Below are 20,618 nucleotides of genomic sequence, written 5' to 3' on the forward strand. Positions count from 1 at the left end.
CTATTTTAGATATTTAAAATTATAAGTCCTATAAGTAAATTTTTTTTTTTTTTTAAGATTTTATTTATTAATTTGACAGAGAGAAATCACAAGTAGACAGAGCGGCAGCCAGAGAGAGAGAGAGGGAAGCAGGCTCTCTGCCGAGCAGAGAGCCTAATGCGGGACTCGATCCCAGGACTCTGAGATCATGACCTGAGCCGAAGGCAGCGGCTTAACCCACTGAGCCACCCAGGCGCCCCTATAAGTAAATTTTTAACTTAACTTCCAAGCATTTTTTAAAATTTCGGTTAACTTGGGGCGCCTGGGTGGCTCAGTTGGGTTGGACAACTGCCTTCGGCTCAGGTCATGATCCTGGAGTCCCGGGATCGAGTCCCACATCGGGCTCCCAGCTCCATGGGGAGTCTGCTTCTCCCTCTGACCTTCTCGCTCATGTTCTCTCTCACTGTCTCTCTCTCAAATAAATAAATAAAATCTTAAAAAATAAATAAATAAAATTTCGGTTAACTTAAATTTTTAACTTTTGATTGAAGTATATTTAACATAAATATTATATTACTGTCAGGTGTAGAATATGGTGATTTAGTAATTATTAACATTACAACATATGGCATAAGCATAGTTACCATCTGTCACTGTAAAAAGTCATTACAATATTATTGGCTATATTTCCTAAGCTGTACTTTTTATCCCTCTGATTTTCTTATTTTATAACTAGAAGTTTGCCCTTCTTTAACCACTCACCTATTTTGCTCATCTCCCTACTCCACTCCCCAATTTGTGCTCTGTGTTGTATCTTTTTGTTTGTATGATTTTTTTAAAAGTTCTACATATATTTGAAATCTTAGAGTATTTGTCTTTCTCTGTCTGACTTATTTCACTTAGCCTAATACCCTCTAAGTCCATCCATGTTGTGAATGGCAAGATCTCATTCTATTTTATGGCTGAGTAATATTTCATTGTATGCATATACCACATCTTCTTTATCTACTCATCTATTAATGGACACTTAGGTTGCTTTCATGTCTTGGCTATTATAAACAGTGCTGCTGTAAACATAGGAATGCATATATCTTTACAAATCAGTGTTTTTGTTTTCTTTGGGTAAATAACCCAGAAGTAGAATTACTGGATCGTGTGTTACTTCAATTTAAAAAATTTTGAGAAACCTTCATACTGTTTTCCACGGTGACTACACCAATTTATATTCCTACCAACAGTTACTTTTCTCTACAATCCTTGCCAACACTGGTTATTTCTTATCCTTTTGGTATTAGCCATTTTGACTGGTGTGAGGTAATATATCATTGTGGTTTTTATTTTCATTTCCCTGATGATTAGTAATGTTGAGCATCTTTTCATTTGTCTTTTGGCCATCCTAAGTTTTCTTCAGAAATACATCTGTTCAGGTCCTCAGTCTGTTGTTAATCAGATTATTTTTGGTAATTGAGTTCTATGAATTTATTTTGGATCTTAACCCTTTATCAGATATGTCATTTGCGAACTCTTCTCCCTATTCAGTAAGTTGCCTTTTTGTTTTGTTGATCGTTTCCTTTATTCTGCAGAAGCTTTTCAGTTTGATGTAGTCTCAATGGTTTATTTTTGCTTTTATTTCCTTTGCCTAAGAAGGCATATCCAGAAAAATACTGCTAAGGCTAATATCCAGGGGTTACTACCTGTGTTTTCTTCTAGGACGTTTATAGTTTCAGGCCTCACATTTAGGCCCTTAATCCATTTTGAGTTGATTTGGGGGTATGGTTTAAGGAAGTTGTCCAGTTTCATTCTTATGCATACAGCTGTCCAATTTTCACAACACCCTTTATTGAAGAGACTATCTTTTCCCCATTGTATGTTCTCGCCTTCTTTATTGTAGATTAATTGACCATAAAGTTGTGGGTTTATTTCTTAGCTCTCGATTCTGTTCCATTGATCTCTGTGTCTGTTTTGTGTCAGTACCATACTGTTTTGTTTTTTTTTAAAGATTTTATTTATTTTTCAGAGACAGAGGGAGAGAGCGCGAGCGAGCACAGGCAGACAGAGAGGCAGGCAGAGGGAGAAGCAGGCTCCCTGCCGAGCAAGGGGCCCATTGTGGGACTCGATCCCAGGACGCTGGGATCATGACCTGAGCCGAAGGCAGCTGCTTAACCAACTGAGCCACCCAGGCGTCCCAGTACCATACTGTTTTGATTATTATAGCTTTGTAATAGAATTTGAATTCTGGAAATGTGACACCTCCAGCTTTGTTATTGCTTTGGCTATTCAGAGTCTTTTGTGGTTCCCCACAAATTTTGGGATTATTTGTTCTAGCTCTGTGAAAAATGCTGTTGGTATTTTGATAGGGATTGCATTGAAACTGTAGATTTCTTTGGATAGTATGGACATCTTAATAGTATTAATTCTTTCAGTGCATGAACACAGTGTATGGTTCCATTTATTTATGGTCTTTTCAGTTTCTTTCATTAGTGTCTTACAGTTTTCACAGTATAGGTAGGTCTTTTACCTGCTTACATCAATCATGAGATAATAAACATACCTTTCCTCTGTTAAAATATTTGTAAACCTAAAAGTATTTTTCTTTCTCCTGTTCCTCAGGATGCAAAAATTGAAGCAGAAGAATTTACTAGACAACTGTATATTGAACTCAAGTCTTCACCTCAGCCTCATCTAGTTCCTTTTCTTAAGGTAAAGTTATGTGTTACTTTGAAGAAATTATTTGAGTTAGATTTCCTTAAAATAAATTTTAAAAATAATTGGAATCCTTAATATTTCAATATGATAGCTATGTGAAGATACTAACCGTGGAGGAGAAAGCTCTCAAATGTTGCAATCTGTTAAGAATGTTCATAGTTCATATTCTTTAGATTGAAACACTTTGGGAAAACAAAACCAGCTTCTCATTCATGAACATAACATAATGATTATATTGGTAAAGCTTACATCTTCAAAGGCTTGACTTTTCCTTTTTTTTTTTTTTTTTAAAGATTTTATTTATTTATTTGTCAGAGATAGAGCACGAGCGAAAGCAAGCACAGGCAGACAGAGTGGAAGGCAGAGTCAGAGGGAGAAGCAGGCTCCCCGTGGAGCAAGGAGCCCGATGTGGGACTCGATCCCAGGACGCTGGGATCATGACCTGAGCCGAAGGCAGCTGCTTAACCAACTGAGCCACCCAGGCGTCCCGTGACTTTTCCTTTAAAATAGGGCCTTCTCCTTTGTGCTAATGACTCATCTTCTCCTAGAAATAATAAATCAAATAGTGCCAGATTTGGTGGGAAAGCTGTTATTCTTAAAAAATTGACTTATGGGGCACCTGGGTGACTCAGAGGGTTATTTAGCTCGGGTCCTGGTCTCAGGGTCCTGGGATGAGCCCTGCATCGTGCTCTCTGCTTGGTGGGGAGCCTGGTTCCCCTCTCTCTCTCTGTCTGCCTCTCTGCCTACTTGTGATCTCTGTCAAATAAATAAATAAAATCTTTTAAAAAATTGACTTATGTTGTTAGTAAGCATATTCTTTTCTAAGATTTGTTGAATTAAATAGAATTTTGATGTGAAACAATAATTTGATAACAAGAGACTATAAAAATAGATTTTTTTGGATACTCAGAAGCTGAAGAGGAATCAAGTTGAAATTTTAAATGTCATTAAAGAACTGGAATTACAATGAACCACAGAATTATCCCATAAATTTTGAAATAATGGAACGAGGAGTGGCCATTAGAAATATTTGTTTTAGGGGCGCTTAGACTCTTGGTTTTGGCTCTGGTCGTGATCTCAGGGTTGTAAGATTGAGCCCTCGGTCGGGCTCAGTGTGGAGTGCACTCAAGATTCTCTCTCCCTCTCCCTCTGCCGCTCCTGCTCATACTTGCTCTCTCGGTCTCTCTCTGTCCCCCAAATAAGTAAACATTTCTTAAAAAAATTAAAGAGGACTATTTGGTTTGATTGTCTAGAGGAGATGAAAGAGGCGCTGTAGTGGAAGACTCCTTTTGGTTGCCTCATTAAAAAAAAGAGTGGGAAGGGAAATGGAGCACATTTCCAGAAGCATCTTAAGATAATGGAAATGTCAATAGAAGAGTGAGCACATTGATTAGGAGGGTGCCAATCATGTGATATAAAATGTGGCTAAAGAAACTGAGAATGTTTCAGCTAGAGGAGATAGGGAAAGGGAGGTTGAAGGTTCAGCATAATATTTAATATCAAATGACTAGTGCCCTGTTTTTGGATGATCTTCTTGATTGAGAAATTAGAGGCAGTTCTTCCTTGGGTCCCTTTCAGTACAAAAGTTCTTTGAGCAATAGGTTGTCTACATTAATGCTGACAACTCGTACATTTATCTGTATTTCATACTCATTGGAGATACTGGAGGAGAAAGGAGGAGATCATGTATGTTCTTATTATTCGTCCATTGCTATGCTAGATACTTTACTTTTAATTTGGATTGTTTGCACTTATTTTTCGTATCTGTCTTTTGAGAATACTACGTAGTAGATATTATAGTATTTTTCATTTTAGAGATTCAAACACTGTTTATATCGACTAATTTTTTGTCAAACTTAGAGGTCCAGAATTTATCCTATCTGACTCTACTTGCTAGGTAACAATACTTTTAAGTTACCAAATAAAACTGAAGTTTTTTTGATTTGTATGTATTTTCTAAGGACCTATTAAGCCTTGTGATTTGCTTCCTTAGGACACCCCCCCACACATTTGGGGCATTGAATGTTGCATAGAGATGAGGGATTTAGCGTTTAATCTCTGATCAAGAGATAATTTAATATACATTTTTTGTAAAAATTTCTCCGAGTCTGATTATTTTAACATTTGTTCCAATTGTGTTTTTCTCAGGACCCCTTCATATTAGATTTCTAGTTTAAATTTAATAGATCACTTCATTTTTTTATATATTTCCAAAGCAGCTTGTTTTCCACTATTTTTTAAGTTTGGAAAAAGATTATGAGACTCTCTGCTTCTTACTTTCCTTTGTTACCATTTATATACATATTTGAAAACCTTCAGAGAAGAACTTCTAAATCCTTTTTAATAAAAAAGTAAAAGATGTAACTAAAAGGAAGAAAATAACAGTGGTTCTCATTTGCTTCTAAAATTCAGTCAGACTGCTTTTGTTTAAGTATCAGAATAGGGAAACTTCCACATAGCCCTTGAATTCACCAAAAGATAATCTGCTATCTAACTCCTTTTCCATTTTTTTTCCCTTACTCAAAAACAAAAGAAACAAAACGCTCAGGGATGAAAAGGCAGTGTTCTACTTTTTAGTTTAAATTGCCTTTACTCTTTTAGAAAGATACAAGGAGAGACACCAACTTAAAATCTAGTCAGAAAATATTCTAGCTCCATTAAGGAAATTGCCCGTGTTTGTTTTATTTTATTTTTTTTTTTAAGCTTTTATTTATTTATCACAGAGAGAGCACAAGCAGGGGGAGCAGCAGGGCAGAGGGAGAAGCAGGCTCTTCACTGAGGAAGGAACCCGATGCACGACTCCGTTCCAAGACTCCGGGATTATAACCTGAGCTGAAGGCAGACAGTTAACTGACTGAGCCACCCAGGCGTCCCATGTATTAGTTTTATTTTGATTTAGAGACTGTTTTTATCCACAGTTGAAAGTTATTTAACAAAAACTTTTTTTTTAAGATTCTATTGTCATGTATAGAAACTTACTGATAGAAAAATTATTAGTGATCTATTATGGGGGATAAGTAAATACAAACAAGTATGACACAGTGCTTTATTTTACCAAATTGATCTTGAGGGCTATAAAATAAATTTAATACTGAGCGGTAATAATTTTGTATTGAAAAATAAAGTACTTGTGGGCTTTAAATTGGGTGTATCCTGGATATTGTTAGGATATGACTGCCAAGTGATATCAGGCTTCCTCAACTGAAATATCTGATATACTTCTGATTTATCTTATGTTGTAAAGCTCTGAAATACAAAGTAATTCTATTTTACTAGGAGCTAATTTGTTTAGTTATCACGTTCTTTTTTCTCCCCTATTTCTAGAAAAGTGTGATTGCCTTACGACAACTCATGCCCAACTCCCAGAGCTTTATTCAGCAGTGTGTTCAGCAGACCTCTAATGAGGTAGTCATTGCTACCTGTACCACAACAGCAACAACTTCTCCTGTGGTGACAACAACAGTTTGCTCAATCCAATCTGAAAAACCCATCATTGTTTCTGGAGCAACAACACCCAGTACTGTGTCAGTGTCGACTCTGAATCCACTTGCTGGTCCAGGGGGAACAAAAACTGGAGTTGTGACACTTCATTCTGTGGGTCCAGCTGCTGTACCAGGAGGAACAACAGCTGGAACTGTTTTGCTTCAGACTCCAAAACCGCTTGTGACATCTATTCAGAACACAGTTACAGCAGTCTCGCTTCAGCCTGAGAAGCCAGTTGTCTCTGGGACAGCAGTCACGTTGGCCCTTCCATCAGTAACTTTCGGAGAAACTTCAGCAGCAGCTATCTGTCTTCCATCTGTGAAACCTGTTGTTACTTCTGCTGGGACCACATCTGACAAGGCCGTCATTGCTCCTGTACAGATCAAACTTGCACAGCCAGGCCCCATCCTTTCACAGCCAGCTGGGATTCCACAGGCAGTTAAAGTCAAACAACTAGTGAGTAACATTTCATTTCTTCTTCAGTTTCTTCTTTTGAAAATTTCAAACATTCAGAAAGTTAGCAATACTAGTAAAACGAGCCCCTGAGTATCCTCAATGGAGTTTGAATAGTTGTTAACATTTTATCACATTTGCTGAGTCTCTCCCTCTCTCTATTCACACACATAAGCACACACACAGAACTTTTTCTTGAAATATTTTAGAGTTAATTGCAGAAGTTGTGACATTGTACCTCTAAGTACTGTGTATCTCTTAAGGAAAATGAATTTTTTTTTTTTTTAATATAAAGGCCTTGCACTTACTATTATACTTGAATATTTAATACTGGTATAATTTTTTTTCCCAGCTGTCCCAACAGTGTCAGTTATAGCTAATAATGTCCTTTTTTCTGATATTGTTTGTGATAGAGACCTGCGTATTGTATTTACCTGTCATTTCTCTTTAGGCTCCTTTAATCTAAAACATGCTCCCCAGCCCTTTTGTATTTGCTCATTCTGTTGTAACCGTTTTAAGTACCTACACTAGTTTGCAGAATGTCCTTTGTTTTCTAATTGTTTCCTCAAGATTAGGTTCAGACTAAATCTTTGGGGCAAGGTTATTACAGATGTAATGTTATGGTAACGTTTCCCAAGAAAAATGTGCTAAGGGGAGAGGGAAATGGGAGTAGATGAGTTGAAGTTGTGTTTTTTTCCCTAAACTTGGTAGGTTGAGAGGTTCTTAGGTGAAAGAAAGAAATCTTAACTATTTATCAATTAGTGTTGTTAACCTTAGAAATAAAACTTTCTGTTATTTTACCAACAAAAATGGGTTTATTTGGGAATAGCAAAGAATTAGAATTCAGGACAAGCAAGATACAGTAAAACCATAGGCAGATCTAGAGAACAAAGAAAGGCCTTGTTTAAAAAAAAAATAAAAAGGGGCGCCTGGGTGGCTCAGTGGGTTAAGCCGCTGCCTTCGGCTCAGGTCATGATCTCAGGGTCCTGGGATCGAGGCCCACATCGGGCTCTCTGCTCAGCAGGGAGCCTGCTTCCTCCCCTCTCTCTCCCTGCTTGTAATCTCTCTCTGTCAAATAAATAAATAAAATCTTTAAAAAAAAAAAAATAAAATAAAAAAATAAAAAGGCCTCCTACAGAGGTAAGGCAGACGTTGGAAAAGGCTGTTACAAACAGAAGTCCACTGGAGTAAACAAAAGTGCAGTGGCTTTTCATTGGCTGGATTGTGACAGTCTCTCATTGGCTAAGCTGTTGCTGGGCAAGGTGAAAATCTTTCTTCCTTCTGCAGATAAAGGTTGGGCTTCTTCCTGTTGGGAATACAAGGTACCCCTCTTTCTGTTGGGGTCTGCAGTTGGTGACTAGTTATAGGGTGTGAGAGGTTCCCCTTCTGGCCTCCTCACTCATTTTAGTGAGTTTATTTTCATAGTATTTAAAACATTCTAGTTTATTCAAGACAGACTGTGAAATTATTGTTAACTTGTGGGAGAGAGTACATGGTGAATTAATTAAAAATTGCATTTCTTAATAAACTCACTTACCTTATACCATAATAGCTAGCTGTTCTTTTAATTTTTGGTAATTGCTTTGTTTGCTTTTGTAAATCTTTATGTTAAAGACTGTGTGTTGAATCTCTTTGTTTTAGTTTATTCTGCTTCTGGGGATAATAAAATCTAAGTAAACTTCCCAACCTTGTTGTCTGATCAGGAGAAGAGGAATATCTGTGGATGATTGTCTTTGAGGCAGAGGTCAGCTATGAGCATAAGATGAAAGGGGAAGGGGCGCCTGGATGGCTCAGTGGGTTAAGCCTCTGCCTTCAGCCCAGGTCATGATCTCAATCAAATTCCTGGGATTGAGCCGCGTATCGGGCTCTCCGCTCAGCAGGGAGCCTGATTCTGCCTCTCTCTCTGCCTGCCTCTCTGCCTACTTGTGATCTCTCTCTTTCTTTCTCTCTGTCAAATAAATAAATAAAATCTTAAAAAAAAAAAAAAAAACAGATGAAAGGGAAAGATGAGTTTGGACAGCAGTCAAACTCTTGGGTAGATAGGAAGTAATGTCATTTCCTGAGTGCTTACCATTTTTTATCCCTTCCTACCCTGAGTTCGATTTTCAAATCAAGAAGTGTGTATGCCTTGCAGTTTCTCTTGGGTTGTCTGAATTTAATCTCAGAGATGAAACCTTTTTAGAAGCAGTGACTCTTAAACATCAGTCTGAGCAGCCAATTTGGGAACCACTGAAAACAGAGTCATTGCCTGAAGGAAAGGCCTCTTTTTGGTAGCACTGAACAGAATTGAAATCCTTTTTATGGGTCATAAGCGATTCTTGAATCATTGCTAATCATTATTGAACATCTATACCGTATTAGTTCCTGAAGTGAAATAACACTTTATAGCTATGTAGAGTTCTAAAAGCATGTATGTCATGTATTAACTGTAGGTTTTTAAATAATTTTATAATGAAGAAAAGGCAGGGAGAAAACCAAGAATCCAGAAACATTAAGTGACCCATCCACTGGCACTCAGAAAGTATTGAATCTTAGACTAAAACCCAGGGTCTTTCCCATTAGGATAAGAATGTCTGGGTTTTTAGAGTGTCCTGAAACAGGAAAACTTTGGCAATAGTATTTTGACAACATTTATATTTTGTATGTTTGACTTGTTATACATTAGAAACAATTTCAATCAAGAAAAAATAAAACAGATTTTTCAGTGGGGGAAACTGGTTAGCTGATTCCAGGGAGGATAGGACTTTTGATCTCAGGATTGTGAGTTTGAGCCCCACGTTGGGTGTAAAGATTCCTTAAAATCGAAAGAAAGAGAAAAAGGGCGCCTGGGTGGCTCAGTGGGTTGAGCTGCTGCCTTCGGCTCGAGTCATGATCTCAGGGTCCTGGGATCAAGTCCCACATTGGGCTCTCTGCTCAGCAGGGAGCCTGCTTCCTCCTCTCTCTCTGCCTGCCTCTCTGCCTACTTGTGATCTCTCTCTGTCAAATAAATAAATAAAATCTTTAAAAAAAAAGAGAGAGAGAGAGAAAGAAAGGAAGGAAGGAAGAATGGACGGGAAAAAAGGGAGGGAGGGACAGAAAGGAAGGAAGAAAAGAAAGAAAATCTAATGGTAAATTTTAGGATTTCTTTTTACTTCCTACTTTGATTCTTTTTTTTTTTTTTTTAAAGATTTTATTTATTCATTTGACAGAGCAATCAGAGACAGGCAGGCAGGCAGAGAGAGAGAGGAGGAAGCAGGCTCCCGGTGGAGCAGAGAGCCCGATGTGGGGCTCGATCCCAGGACCCTGGGATCATGACCCGAGCCAAAGGCAGAGGCTTTAACCCACTGAGCCACCCAGGTGCCCCTCCTACTTTCATTCTTAAAAAAAATGTGAAATGATTTAATTTTTCTGGTGAATTTCTGCTTTCTTGTTTGGCTTTTGTTTTAATTTTACTCAACAAATTTGATGTCTGTCAGTATTCATACCTTCCTATTTAAAATGTAAAATACCAGAGCACCTAGATACTGAAGATTCATTGTAATCTGTTTTATAACACATTTTTACCTAGGGCACAAAATAAGCCATTCTGTGTGGTAATGCCACAGAAAGGATTGAATTAGAACATTCTTTCAAATCAGCTAATTTAATAAATTAATATTACTAAAGTTTAGTATCATTCAGTGATTTGAGAATATCATCTGTGAGCCCATCATAAACCATAGTCCAATTTAATCCCAGACAAATGGGGAGGAAAATATTCAGGTTGCTAGAAACATAAGAAAGCATTTAATGCACTTATAAGAGATGTGGCAAATAATAATTTAAAATACGAAAATTGCCATACTGGATCAAATCTGTGGTTTGTGCAACTCAGGATGTAGTCTCCAAAAATGAGCTGAAGAATACAAGTATGATTGTTCAATATTAAATTAATATTAAAATTTGTTTATTTCTGGGGTGCCTGGGTGGCTCAGTTGGTTAAGCGACCTACTCTTGATTTGGGCTTGGGTCATGATCTCAGGGTCATGAGATTGAGGCCCCCCCACCCCACCCCTTGGTTCAGGCTCTGTGCTGGTGTGGAGCCTGCTTGAGGTTCTTTCTTCTCTCTCTCCCTTTGCCCCTCCCCCCATCCTGCTTTCTCATACCTGCACACACTCTAAAAAAATCTTTTGTTTGTATATTTCCTTTAGTGATTGCTCATGAAGTTTAAAACCTCTTCCAGGGGCGCGTGGGTGGCTCAGTTGGTTAAACAACTGCCTTCCGCTCAGGTCATGATTCCAGAGTCCCAGGATCTAGTTCCATATTGGGCTCCCTGCTTGGCAGGGGGTCTGCTTCTCCCTTTGAACTCTCCCATCTCATGCTCTCTCGTCTCATTCTCTCTCTCAAATAAATAAAACCTTAAAAAAAAAATCTTCTTCCTAATGTTTTATTTATTTCTAGCATGTACTAGTTTTTATGGATAATTGTTGAGGTTTCTTGCCTTCTGGATGTTTTAAATATCACACTTTCAGTTTATAAGGCTCCTCTTAATCTCCCATTGCAGGGTTTAGATTTTATATAATTAATATTTTATGAAATAATACATTTCATATAATACATTTCAAATAATACATTATATGTTATCCTCTGGGGATCTGCTAGAATTCTTATCAAATGAAATAACTGGAATTGTTCACAGTTTCTTTAGATGAAAGTTTTTCATTTTGTGCCGGTAGTTCATTGCTTTGTATATTTTGGTCCTCAAATGCTTGAATTTTTGAAATATGGTCCTAATCAGTAGTTCCTGTGATTTCATCTGACAATCTAGATCTTGTAAAGGTTAGTGTTATTGGTTACCTATCAGTTCTGGTATGGTAGGTGTTATATGATGTTACACACTCCAGCTAAATGTTAAGCTTAATGTTTACCTTTCTTTAAAAGTTAATGAAAGAAAGTAGATGAATTGTACTATAGTCTGCTGATCATGGGAAGATAGTAACTAGAAGCTTTCTGTTTTGATGCTTAGGATATTCGTGAAAAAACTGTTTTATTCATAGTTGAGCAAAAGCTAAATTTAATTTAAACTGAATATTATAATTTTAATTAAATTTAAACGTAATTAGCAAAAGCTAATTTAATAGAGAAAAACTAAATTTTAATTTCAATCTGATCATTTTTAGAATTAAATTTGATACATTTTTGTAACAGATTCTACCACATAAAAATTAAACAATAAGCCTCTCAAATCCACAATATGTATGAATAAAATTCATGAATGAGAAAGTTAATTCAAGATTCCTGGTCTGTATTTTTAGAAAAAAAAGTTGAGAGGAAAAAAATTTAGAGAGTAAACTGAATGTTGTTACTCTTGCTAGTAATCTTATATTTATATATCACTTGAATATCTTTTAAAATATTTTATACCTATTTATTTTTTAAAGATTTTATTTATTTATCTGAGAGGGAGAGAGGGAGAGATCACAGTTGGCGAGGAGGGGTAGGGGGAGAAGCAGTCTCTCCTCTGAGCATGGCGCCTGACTTAGGGCTCAATCCTAGGACTCTGGGATCATGACTTGAGCCAAAGGCAGAGGCTTAACTGACTGAGTTACCCAGGTGCCCAGAAATACTTTATATTAAGAGATAGGGCAGAAAGTTTTAGTATTATCATGGATATATTCCCTATTTCAGATATGTATTTCCCTGAGTGACTCTTTTACTTGCATTTCTTCTTAACAGAATTGTTGACATTTGATAAATAAATGGTCAGTATGTTCAACATTCTCCAAATATTACTCTTTTGTAGGTATAGGACAAAAAAAATTAGTGTATTATTAAATGTGGTCATTTTCCATTTCATTATATTGAAGTAAAGATGGTCTCCTAAAACAAACTAATCCAGAATATTAGGAAAAAATGTGTTTTTGTACATCAAATTTTCTTCTGCTACCTAATTATTTTAAAGTAAGGGAGAACATTAAAGAATTTTCAACAAATACATTTTTATATGAAATAGCCTATGAGACATAATTCTGCTGACTGACTCTGACTTCAGTTTTCACTGGAAGAAGTATTTTCAAGGTACAAATTTTAGTTTCTGAGTATGCTGGTGGCCAGTATTTTTATTAGAGAACTTGAAGTAAAAATTGATCTTGTTTCTTTTCTCCCTACTCATTAATTACTTCATTGGCTCAAGTAGTTCACTCTCATTTTCATATTGAACTGACCTAAGGATCTAGATTTAAGCACTTTTTCTTTCTGCATTCTGTTAAGAGTGAGAGGAAAGGTAGACAATTTTCTCCCACAGGTTATTTTTGCTTGTTCTAGAATTTCTTATAAATCAAATCACACAATAAACACATTTAAGTTTTTAACAGAAATTGATAGGTTCTCAATTTTAAGCAGCATTTGTAGAGTCCTATAAAGGCTGGTAATATAATTAAGAATTCATTTGAGCACATTTTTAAGTGTTTAGAAGGCCCTTTAAATGAAAGAAACAGTGTATTCTGAAGTTTATCAAGATTGAGTTTTAATATAGACTGTGTATGGCAAAGCAAGTGTTAACTTTCTTTTCTTTCTTTCTTTCTTTCTTTTTTTAAAGATTTCATTTATTTATTTGAGAGAGAGAGAGCAGAAGGTCAGAGGGAGAAGCAGACTCCCCATGGAGCTGGGAGCCCGATGTGGGCCTCAATCCTGGGGCTCCAGGATCATGACTTGAGCTGAAGGCAGTTGCCTAACCAACTGAGCCACCCAGGCGCCCAAGTTTCAACTTTCTTTGTAGGATTTTACTGGAGCTCTATGTTAAGATTCTGAGACTGGATAAGGTATATAGAAGTGATGCCATTTAGTGACGTATGCCATTGTCCCAGAAGATAAGGAAATAGTGGTACAAGAACCACGTATTGGCTGTTACTGAGAAATAGTTAGCAACTAACATGTATTTTCTGACTATAAAGCTGCAGCTTTTGTATAGTTAGGGTCCTTTGTTTTCTAGAACTCAGCCTACCAAGTGCATGCCAGTAATCACATACTGAATATTATGTAGAAATTAGAGGAGATAATACCTTGATTCCAATCACTGTGTGTGTATGTACCACTTGATTAGAGGTAAGAATTTGATTGTTGTGTATTTATGAACAGGGGAGTAGGTGAAGATTGAAATACAGGGAAAGGAAAGTATAAGGGATGGGATCACCTGGGTGGCTCAGTTGGTTAAGTGCTGGACTCTTAATTTTGGCTCAGGTCATAATCTCAGGGTTGTGAGATCAATCTCCATCAGGCTCCTCGTTTAGTGAGGAGTCTGCTTGAGATTCTTTCCTTCTCCCCACCCCCTGCTCGCATGTGCTCTCTCTCTCTCAAATAAAATCTTAAAAAAAAAAAAAAAAAAAAGTAAGGCATTCTTATCTATTTGTTTCATCCGCACTTGTGTTTCTTTGCAACCTTTCCCTATGAAATTTACGAATAGTTCCTTGTCTGATATCCCAGAGCATAATGTAAAAATCATAATTAATGTAAAAAAAATCCTTAAGTAATGGGCACCTGGGTGGGTCATTTGGTTGAGCAGCTGCCTCTGGCTCAGGTCATGATTGTTGAGTCCCACGATCAAGTCCTGCATCAGGCTCCCTGCTGAGTGGGGAGTCTTCTTCTCCCTCTGACCCTTTTCCCCCTGTCATTCTCTCTCTCTCTCTCTCTCTCCTTCTCTCACTCTCTCAATCTCTCTCTCAAATAAATAAGTAAATAAATAAAGTCTTTAAAAACATCAGAATTTGATGTGTCAAAAGGAAAGGCTAAGGTATGTACTATTTATTGATTTTCCTGTCTAGTGGCCTTTTGGAGGGAAATTAAGTAAAGGACTTAAGTTTTTAAAAATATAATAGCTCTTTCTTTTGCTTGCCAAGTAGGAGTAAATACCTCTTTAGGTGAATTTCAATCTATGATCATTTCAGTCTCCATAAATGCTATTCTAACACTGTTGTTTTAAATGGTACTTCTTTGAAAGAATAATAATGAATTCACTTATACTTTCTCATTCATTGTATTTTATTTTGTTCAGCAAGTGTGCAGGAGTATTCCACACATATGCTGCTTCAAGTGTTATAGTTATTAAGATATGGAATGAGAGGGATCCAGGATTGTTAAATCCCAGCTCAGAACTTCATGACATATATAAATATCACATATAATATATATGTCTATATTTAATATATATGTAATAATATAAATATAATTTGTAAAGTTAGGGATATATATATGTGCACTTTTTTGAGGTTTTATTTAATCACTACACCAAGGTGGGGCTTGAACTCACAACCCCAAGATCAAGAGTCGCTTGCTCCACCACTTAGCCATCCATGTGCCTCTATATATTTTTAACCAGCATATTTGCCTTCCTCTGCATGTATGATCTTGACCCCAGTTGCGCTGTAGGCAGAGTGAGGCACACCTGGGATCCTACAGTGGGCACTGAGGCACTGAGGCTTGCTTTGCCCAGCTTGTTCTTGCCAGGGCTGCACACTGGTGTTGGGGTCTCATGGGGGCCCACCCCTTTTCGCCCCATCCCCCATTCTTTATAGCTGAGGGTGCACACAGCCAGGCTGTGTCCACCTCCAGGGCAGGCCTTTCGTCTGTTATTTGAGTACCTATCCAAATGGTATGAAGATTAACTCATAAACACTTCACTAATATTTTATTACTGTTTTTCACAATTAAATACTGGAAAAGAATACTTAATAAAGGATATTAAGGAAGAAAATGTGAATAGGAAGGTAAGCCAGAATTGTTAGATTGTTTCTGTTGAGTTTCAGTATGAATGCATAATGTGACTCTGAATGTATATTATTTTGTAGAATTTATTTTTTTCTAATAATATTCTCATTTTTAGTTATTTGAAAATTCAACTTTATTATTTTTCTAATTATAAATGTAGCTTATGCTAATCATAAAAAAGCAAGTAATGTAGATACCTGTAAAATATATAATAAATACACAAAGTAGAAAACAAAATTACCCTGCAGTAGAATCCTAGGAAATAATCAGTTTGTTTTTTGACTTACAGACCTTTCTCTATGCATACACATATAAAAATTTTTTTGAAGTACAGTTGATACACAGTATTAAGTTTCTTCTTTTTTTTTTTTTTTAAGATTTTATTTATTTATTTGACAGAGATCATAAGTATGCAGAGAGGCAGGTAGAGAGAGAGGAGGAAGCAGGCTTCTGCTGAGCAGGGAGCCCAATGTGGGGCTCGACCCCAGGCCCCTGGGATCATGACCTGAGCCGAAGGCAGAGGCTTTAACACACTGAGCCACCCAGGCGCCCCCACAGTATTAGTTTCAACATACAACATAGTAATGTTCAACATTTAAATACATTAGGAAGTGATTACTACACTAAACATAGGTATCATCTGTCATCATACAAAGTTATTAAAATATTATTATTATTTTTTTAAAGGTTTTATTTATTTATTTGACAGACAGAGATCACGAGTAGGCAGAGAGGCAGGCAGAGAGAGAGAGAGGAGGAAGCAGGCTCCCTGCTGAGCAGAGAGCTCGATGCGGGCCTCGATCCCAGGACCCTGAGATCATGACCTGAGCAGCGGCTTAACCCACCGAGCCACCCAGGCACCCTTATTAAAATATTATTAACTGTATTCTATATACTATATATTGTATTCATGTGTCTTATTTTATAACTGGATGTGACTTTTTTCACTTAGTGTATAATACTGTCTTAGGTCCATCCATGTTATTGCAGATGGCAAGATTTTATTCTTTTTGTAGCTGAGTACTATTCCGTTGTATGTATACCATATCTTCTTTTATGTGTTCATCTATCAAATTGTTACTTTGTAGAGCATAAATCTGACCCCTAATACTTTACAATGCAAGTCAATTTATAATCTCAATTTACTGAAATACATCATTGTTTTCAAGAGTTCATTCTGTCCTTCAAGAGTGTCTTTTTATAGAATGATGGCAGTTAAATTATTCCAACTTGTATTTCTTCTATATGGGTTTTAGTTCCCATGGGATTCTTTACTGGGGCATTTTGAGTTTCTTGTGATTTAGTTTTGTTTACTAATACAACTAAATTTTGTATTTTATTTACAAAAAATTAGAGAACAGAATAAATCCTATCCCCAAAATCTGTTCAGAAATCTTTCTCCTGAATTACTTATATTAGCCATATCTGAGTTTAAGGACTTTTAAGTAGTTCACTATCAATAGTGGACTTTTTCTTTTTTGGAGTGAAAAAATGAAGCTCTGCTATTTTGACTTTCCTTTTTTGAGCTAAAAATAAGGCCCTACTATTATTTTAATATCTCTTATTTTATCCCTAACCCTTGCCCTCTGGATTTCTTGAACTGTTCTCTTGAAGACTGCCCTAGAATTCTTTTTTGTCAGAGACTTGTAAGAAGCAGCTCATTAAAAGTTCTTATCTTTTAGAAATATATTTTGAAATATTTAGGGATAAAAAGATATACTGGGGATTTTTTAAAAAATATTTGAGGATGGTGAGAAAATGAGTGGGAATGGATAAAACAGGATTGGTAAAGAATTAATCATTTTTGAAGCTGGGTAATAATGGAATAAGTGGTTTCATTTTATTTTTCTCTCTACTTTTGTATATATTTGAAAATTTCCATAAGTTAAAAAATGAAAATAGGACCCAAATGGAGGTTTAAGTTGGGCAGTATATAATGCAAATTTGAATTCCACTCTAAAAATAAAATACATTGTGTGATATTGAACAAGATAATTTTGTGATGTACAAATATAAATTTTAAGTAGATTTTCATTTTGCTGATGTAAAGGTATATTTACAGTTAAGTGAGCACAGTCACTTCTTACTGTTACAGCTGAAAGCTTGTTCTTTTCTAAAGCAGGTTTAGTTGAATGACTGTATTAATAGTTCTCATTGTTTCAGGTAGTCCAGCAGCCTTCAGGAGGTGTTGCAAAACAAGTGACCACACTTTCCCATTCCTCAGCATTGACGATTCAGAAATCTGGACCGAAGAAGATGCCAGTGAGCACTGCAATACCTACCAGCCAGTTTCCTCCAGGTAGACCCCAATCCATCCCTGCCTCATCACACTGGGTTTGGAATATGATGGGATTTTTGTATTCTCTTTTTTTATTGTTATATTAAGAGAAGATAGTCTTTTAAATAACACCTAGGAGGGAGGGCTGCAAAATAAACATTTAGTACATTCTTTGTACATACATAGCCTACTTTTTAGGGATATGTGTTGCTTTAGAATAAAAGAAGCAGCTGCTCATTGTATTTTGGAATTAGAATAACCTCTTTGTAAGTAAAGCCCTTTTTTAACATAAAAATTGCTATAACTTTATTTCTTTTTAGACTGTACTTTTTCTAAGTTTGAAATCATTCTTACACGTAAAAGTTAGAGATTTCATATGTTTTTTAAATCTACAAATATAAATGATATATTAACATTTATCACCTGTCACTTTTTCTGCATGTTTTTATAATGCCGGTCATTCTGTAGACTTGTTTGAAGACTATTTAAAAAGAAATGGAGATGTCTTGATTTTATAAATGATTGCTTGTTCAGGGAATATATTCATTGTCATTTTTGAATTTAAACATAGTTCTAGGACAGCTTGAAATTTTCTTTGATTATTTTGTATATACTAAAAGCTGTTGTTCTGCATTTTTCCTAATATGGCATGATTTTTTTTTAAAAGTTCATTTTTCTTTCTTCTGTTGTTTGTATAGCTTCCATTCTAAAGCAAATTACCCTGACAGGAAATAAGATTCTGTCACTCCAAGCATCTCCTGTTCAGAACAATAAAATAAAAGAAAATGGAACAACATCCTTCAGGTAAAGAAAATAAATAGTTAAAATTTGGTCTCGTTAAAGGAAATAGTTAAAATTTAATCTGGTTAAGAAAAGATGAAAGAATAATACTTATGAAGTAAATATATTGATGCCTTAAAAAGCTGACAATACTTTATTGAGTATAATTTATAAACAAGCACACAAATCTTAAGTATATATTTCTATGAATTTTGATAAGCATATATCCCTGTATAATCAAGATATTGAATATATCCTTCACCTTCATGCTCCTTTCAAATCAATTACCTCTGACCCCTCCCTCCAGCAGCTGCTATTCTTACATCCGTCTCTGTAGATCAATTTTGTCTATTCTTAAACTTCACATAAATGAAAAATTACATTAACCTTTTTGCATCTTTTTTCACTCTGCATGTTTTTGAGATTCATTCATATCATTTTGAATATTAGAAGAGTGTTCTTTTATATTGGTGAGAAGTAATCTTTGTATAAATGTAAATCTATCTCCTGTTGATTGACATTGGGTCGTTTCTGCTTTTTGACAATAATATGTAAAGCTGCTATAAACATTTATATACAGATTTTTATGTGAACATAGTTTTTCTTTTCTCTGTAGTAAATATCTAGGAATAGGACTGTTGGATCACTAGGAATGTGTTTAACTATTTAAGAAACTACCAAACTGTTTACCAAAGGAACTACGATTTTGCATTTCTACCAGCAATGATAAGAGTTCATTTGCTCTTCAACTTGGTCAGCTCTTGGTATTGTCAGTTCTCTTGATTTTTGCCATCCTGATAAGTATATTGTGGTTATTTTTGTGATTTTAATTTGCATTTTCCTAATGATTAAAGACCTTGAGCATCTGTTCTTGTATTTATTTGCTATCCATATACCTTCTTCAGTGAAGTCTGTGTTCAAATGTTTTGCCCAGTTTTTCTTACTGAGTTATTTGTTTTCATATGGTTGAGTTTTTAGCATTTTTATGTATCCAAGATTCATGTCTTTTGCCATGGAGTGATTTGGGAAAAATTTCTTTGTAGTGTGTTACATCATTGCTCACCAGTGTCTTTCACAGGGCAAACATTTAATTTTGCTAAAGTTCAGTTCATTGTTTTTCTTTGTAAATTATGCTTTTCATGTTTATCCAAGAAATGTTTGTGCAACTCTAGCTTACAAAGATTATCTCCTACGCTTTATTCCAGAGGCATTACAGTTTTAAGTTTGTCCTTCTTGTATTGATATTCTTTAATTTCTGCCTGTTATCTATACAAAAATCCACTTTGTTCTTCTTCAACCTTTTCCCAGTTTTAGTTGTGTCATTTCTGTGTTACAATATAAAAACATTTGTACTTTAGTCTTTTTTTTTTAAAGATTATTTATTTATTTATTTATTTATTTTTATTTATTTGACAGAGAGAGATCACAAGTAGGCAGAGAGGCAGGCAGAGAGAGGAGGAAGCAGGCTCCCCGCTGAGCAGAGAGCCTGATGCGGGACTCGATCCCAGGACCCTGAGATCATGACCTGAGCCGAAGGCAGCGGCTTAACCCAGTGAGCCACCCAGGCGCCCTGTACTTTAGTCTTTATTCCTCATCTCCACCGGTTTTTAGTTATTGGTCTACTTTTTTTTTTTTAAAGATTTTATTTATTTGACAGAGAGAGAGGGGGGGAGAAGCAGGCTCCCTGCTGAGCAGAGAGCCAGATGTGGGGCTGGACCCTGAGACCCTGAGATCTTAACCTGAGCTGAAGGCAGAGGCTTTAACCAACTGAGCCACCCAGGCGCCCCTGTACGTCTACTTTTATATTAAAATGATCATCTTCAGTCCTTTCTCTGAATTTTTCTTAGTTATCTCTTGGTTGGATGAAGTTCATCTACTCAAGAAAGGCTCTTTTGGTATAGAATATTCTAAATTCTTATATGTTAAAAACAGTTTCAGTGTCCTCCATACTTGAAGGACAGCTGGCTGGATTTGAAATTAACATTTTGTATTGCATTTTTAAAAATGCTTCTCTACTATTGTCTTGATATTTGTTTTATTATTTATTTAGGCCTTGGGAATTTATTTCTTTATCTTTGAAATCTAATATTTTTATATTAAGATGTACAGTGAGACATTGACCATTCTGACTTCACTTTCCCAGGTTACCAGTTGGCCCTTTTAATATGTGGATTCTGGTCTCTTAAATAAATGTCTGTGAAGTTTTCTTGGATTGTGG

The 20,618-nt window shown here is 35.9% G+C and overlaps 1 protein-coding gene across 2 annotated transcripts in view; it reads left to right on the forward strand.

Moving 5' to 3' along the window:
• Positions 1 to 20,618, forward strand: part of TAF4B (TATA-box binding protein associated factor 4b) — a 152,066-nt gene that overhangs the window by 23,396 nt on the left and 108,052 nt on the right. For both annotated transcript variants that reach the window (XM_045065472.1, XM_045065471.1), the window contains exons 6-9: positions 2,590 to 2,679; positions 6,010 to 6,624; positions 17,506 to 17,641; positions 18,319 to 18,424. In XM_045065472.1, the coding sequence (XP_044921407.1) occupies positions 2,590 to 2,679; positions 6,010 to 6,624; positions 17,506 to 17,641; positions 18,319 to 18,424 (947 nt within the window). The remainder of the gene's footprint in view (positions 1 to 2,589; positions 2,680 to 6,009; positions 6,625 to 17,505; positions 17,642 to 18,318; positions 18,425 to 20,618) is intronic.

The sequence above is a fragment of the Mustela putorius genome, unplaced genomic scaffold (genome assembly GCF_011764305.1).
Source record: "Mustela putorius furo isolate JIRA1106 unplaced genomic scaffold, ASM1176430v1.1 tig00003858_pilon_pilon_pilon, whole genome shotgun sequence".
Classification (NCBI taxonomy): Eukaryota; Metazoa; Chordata; class Mammalia; order Carnivora; family Mustelidae; genus Mustela; species Mustela putorius.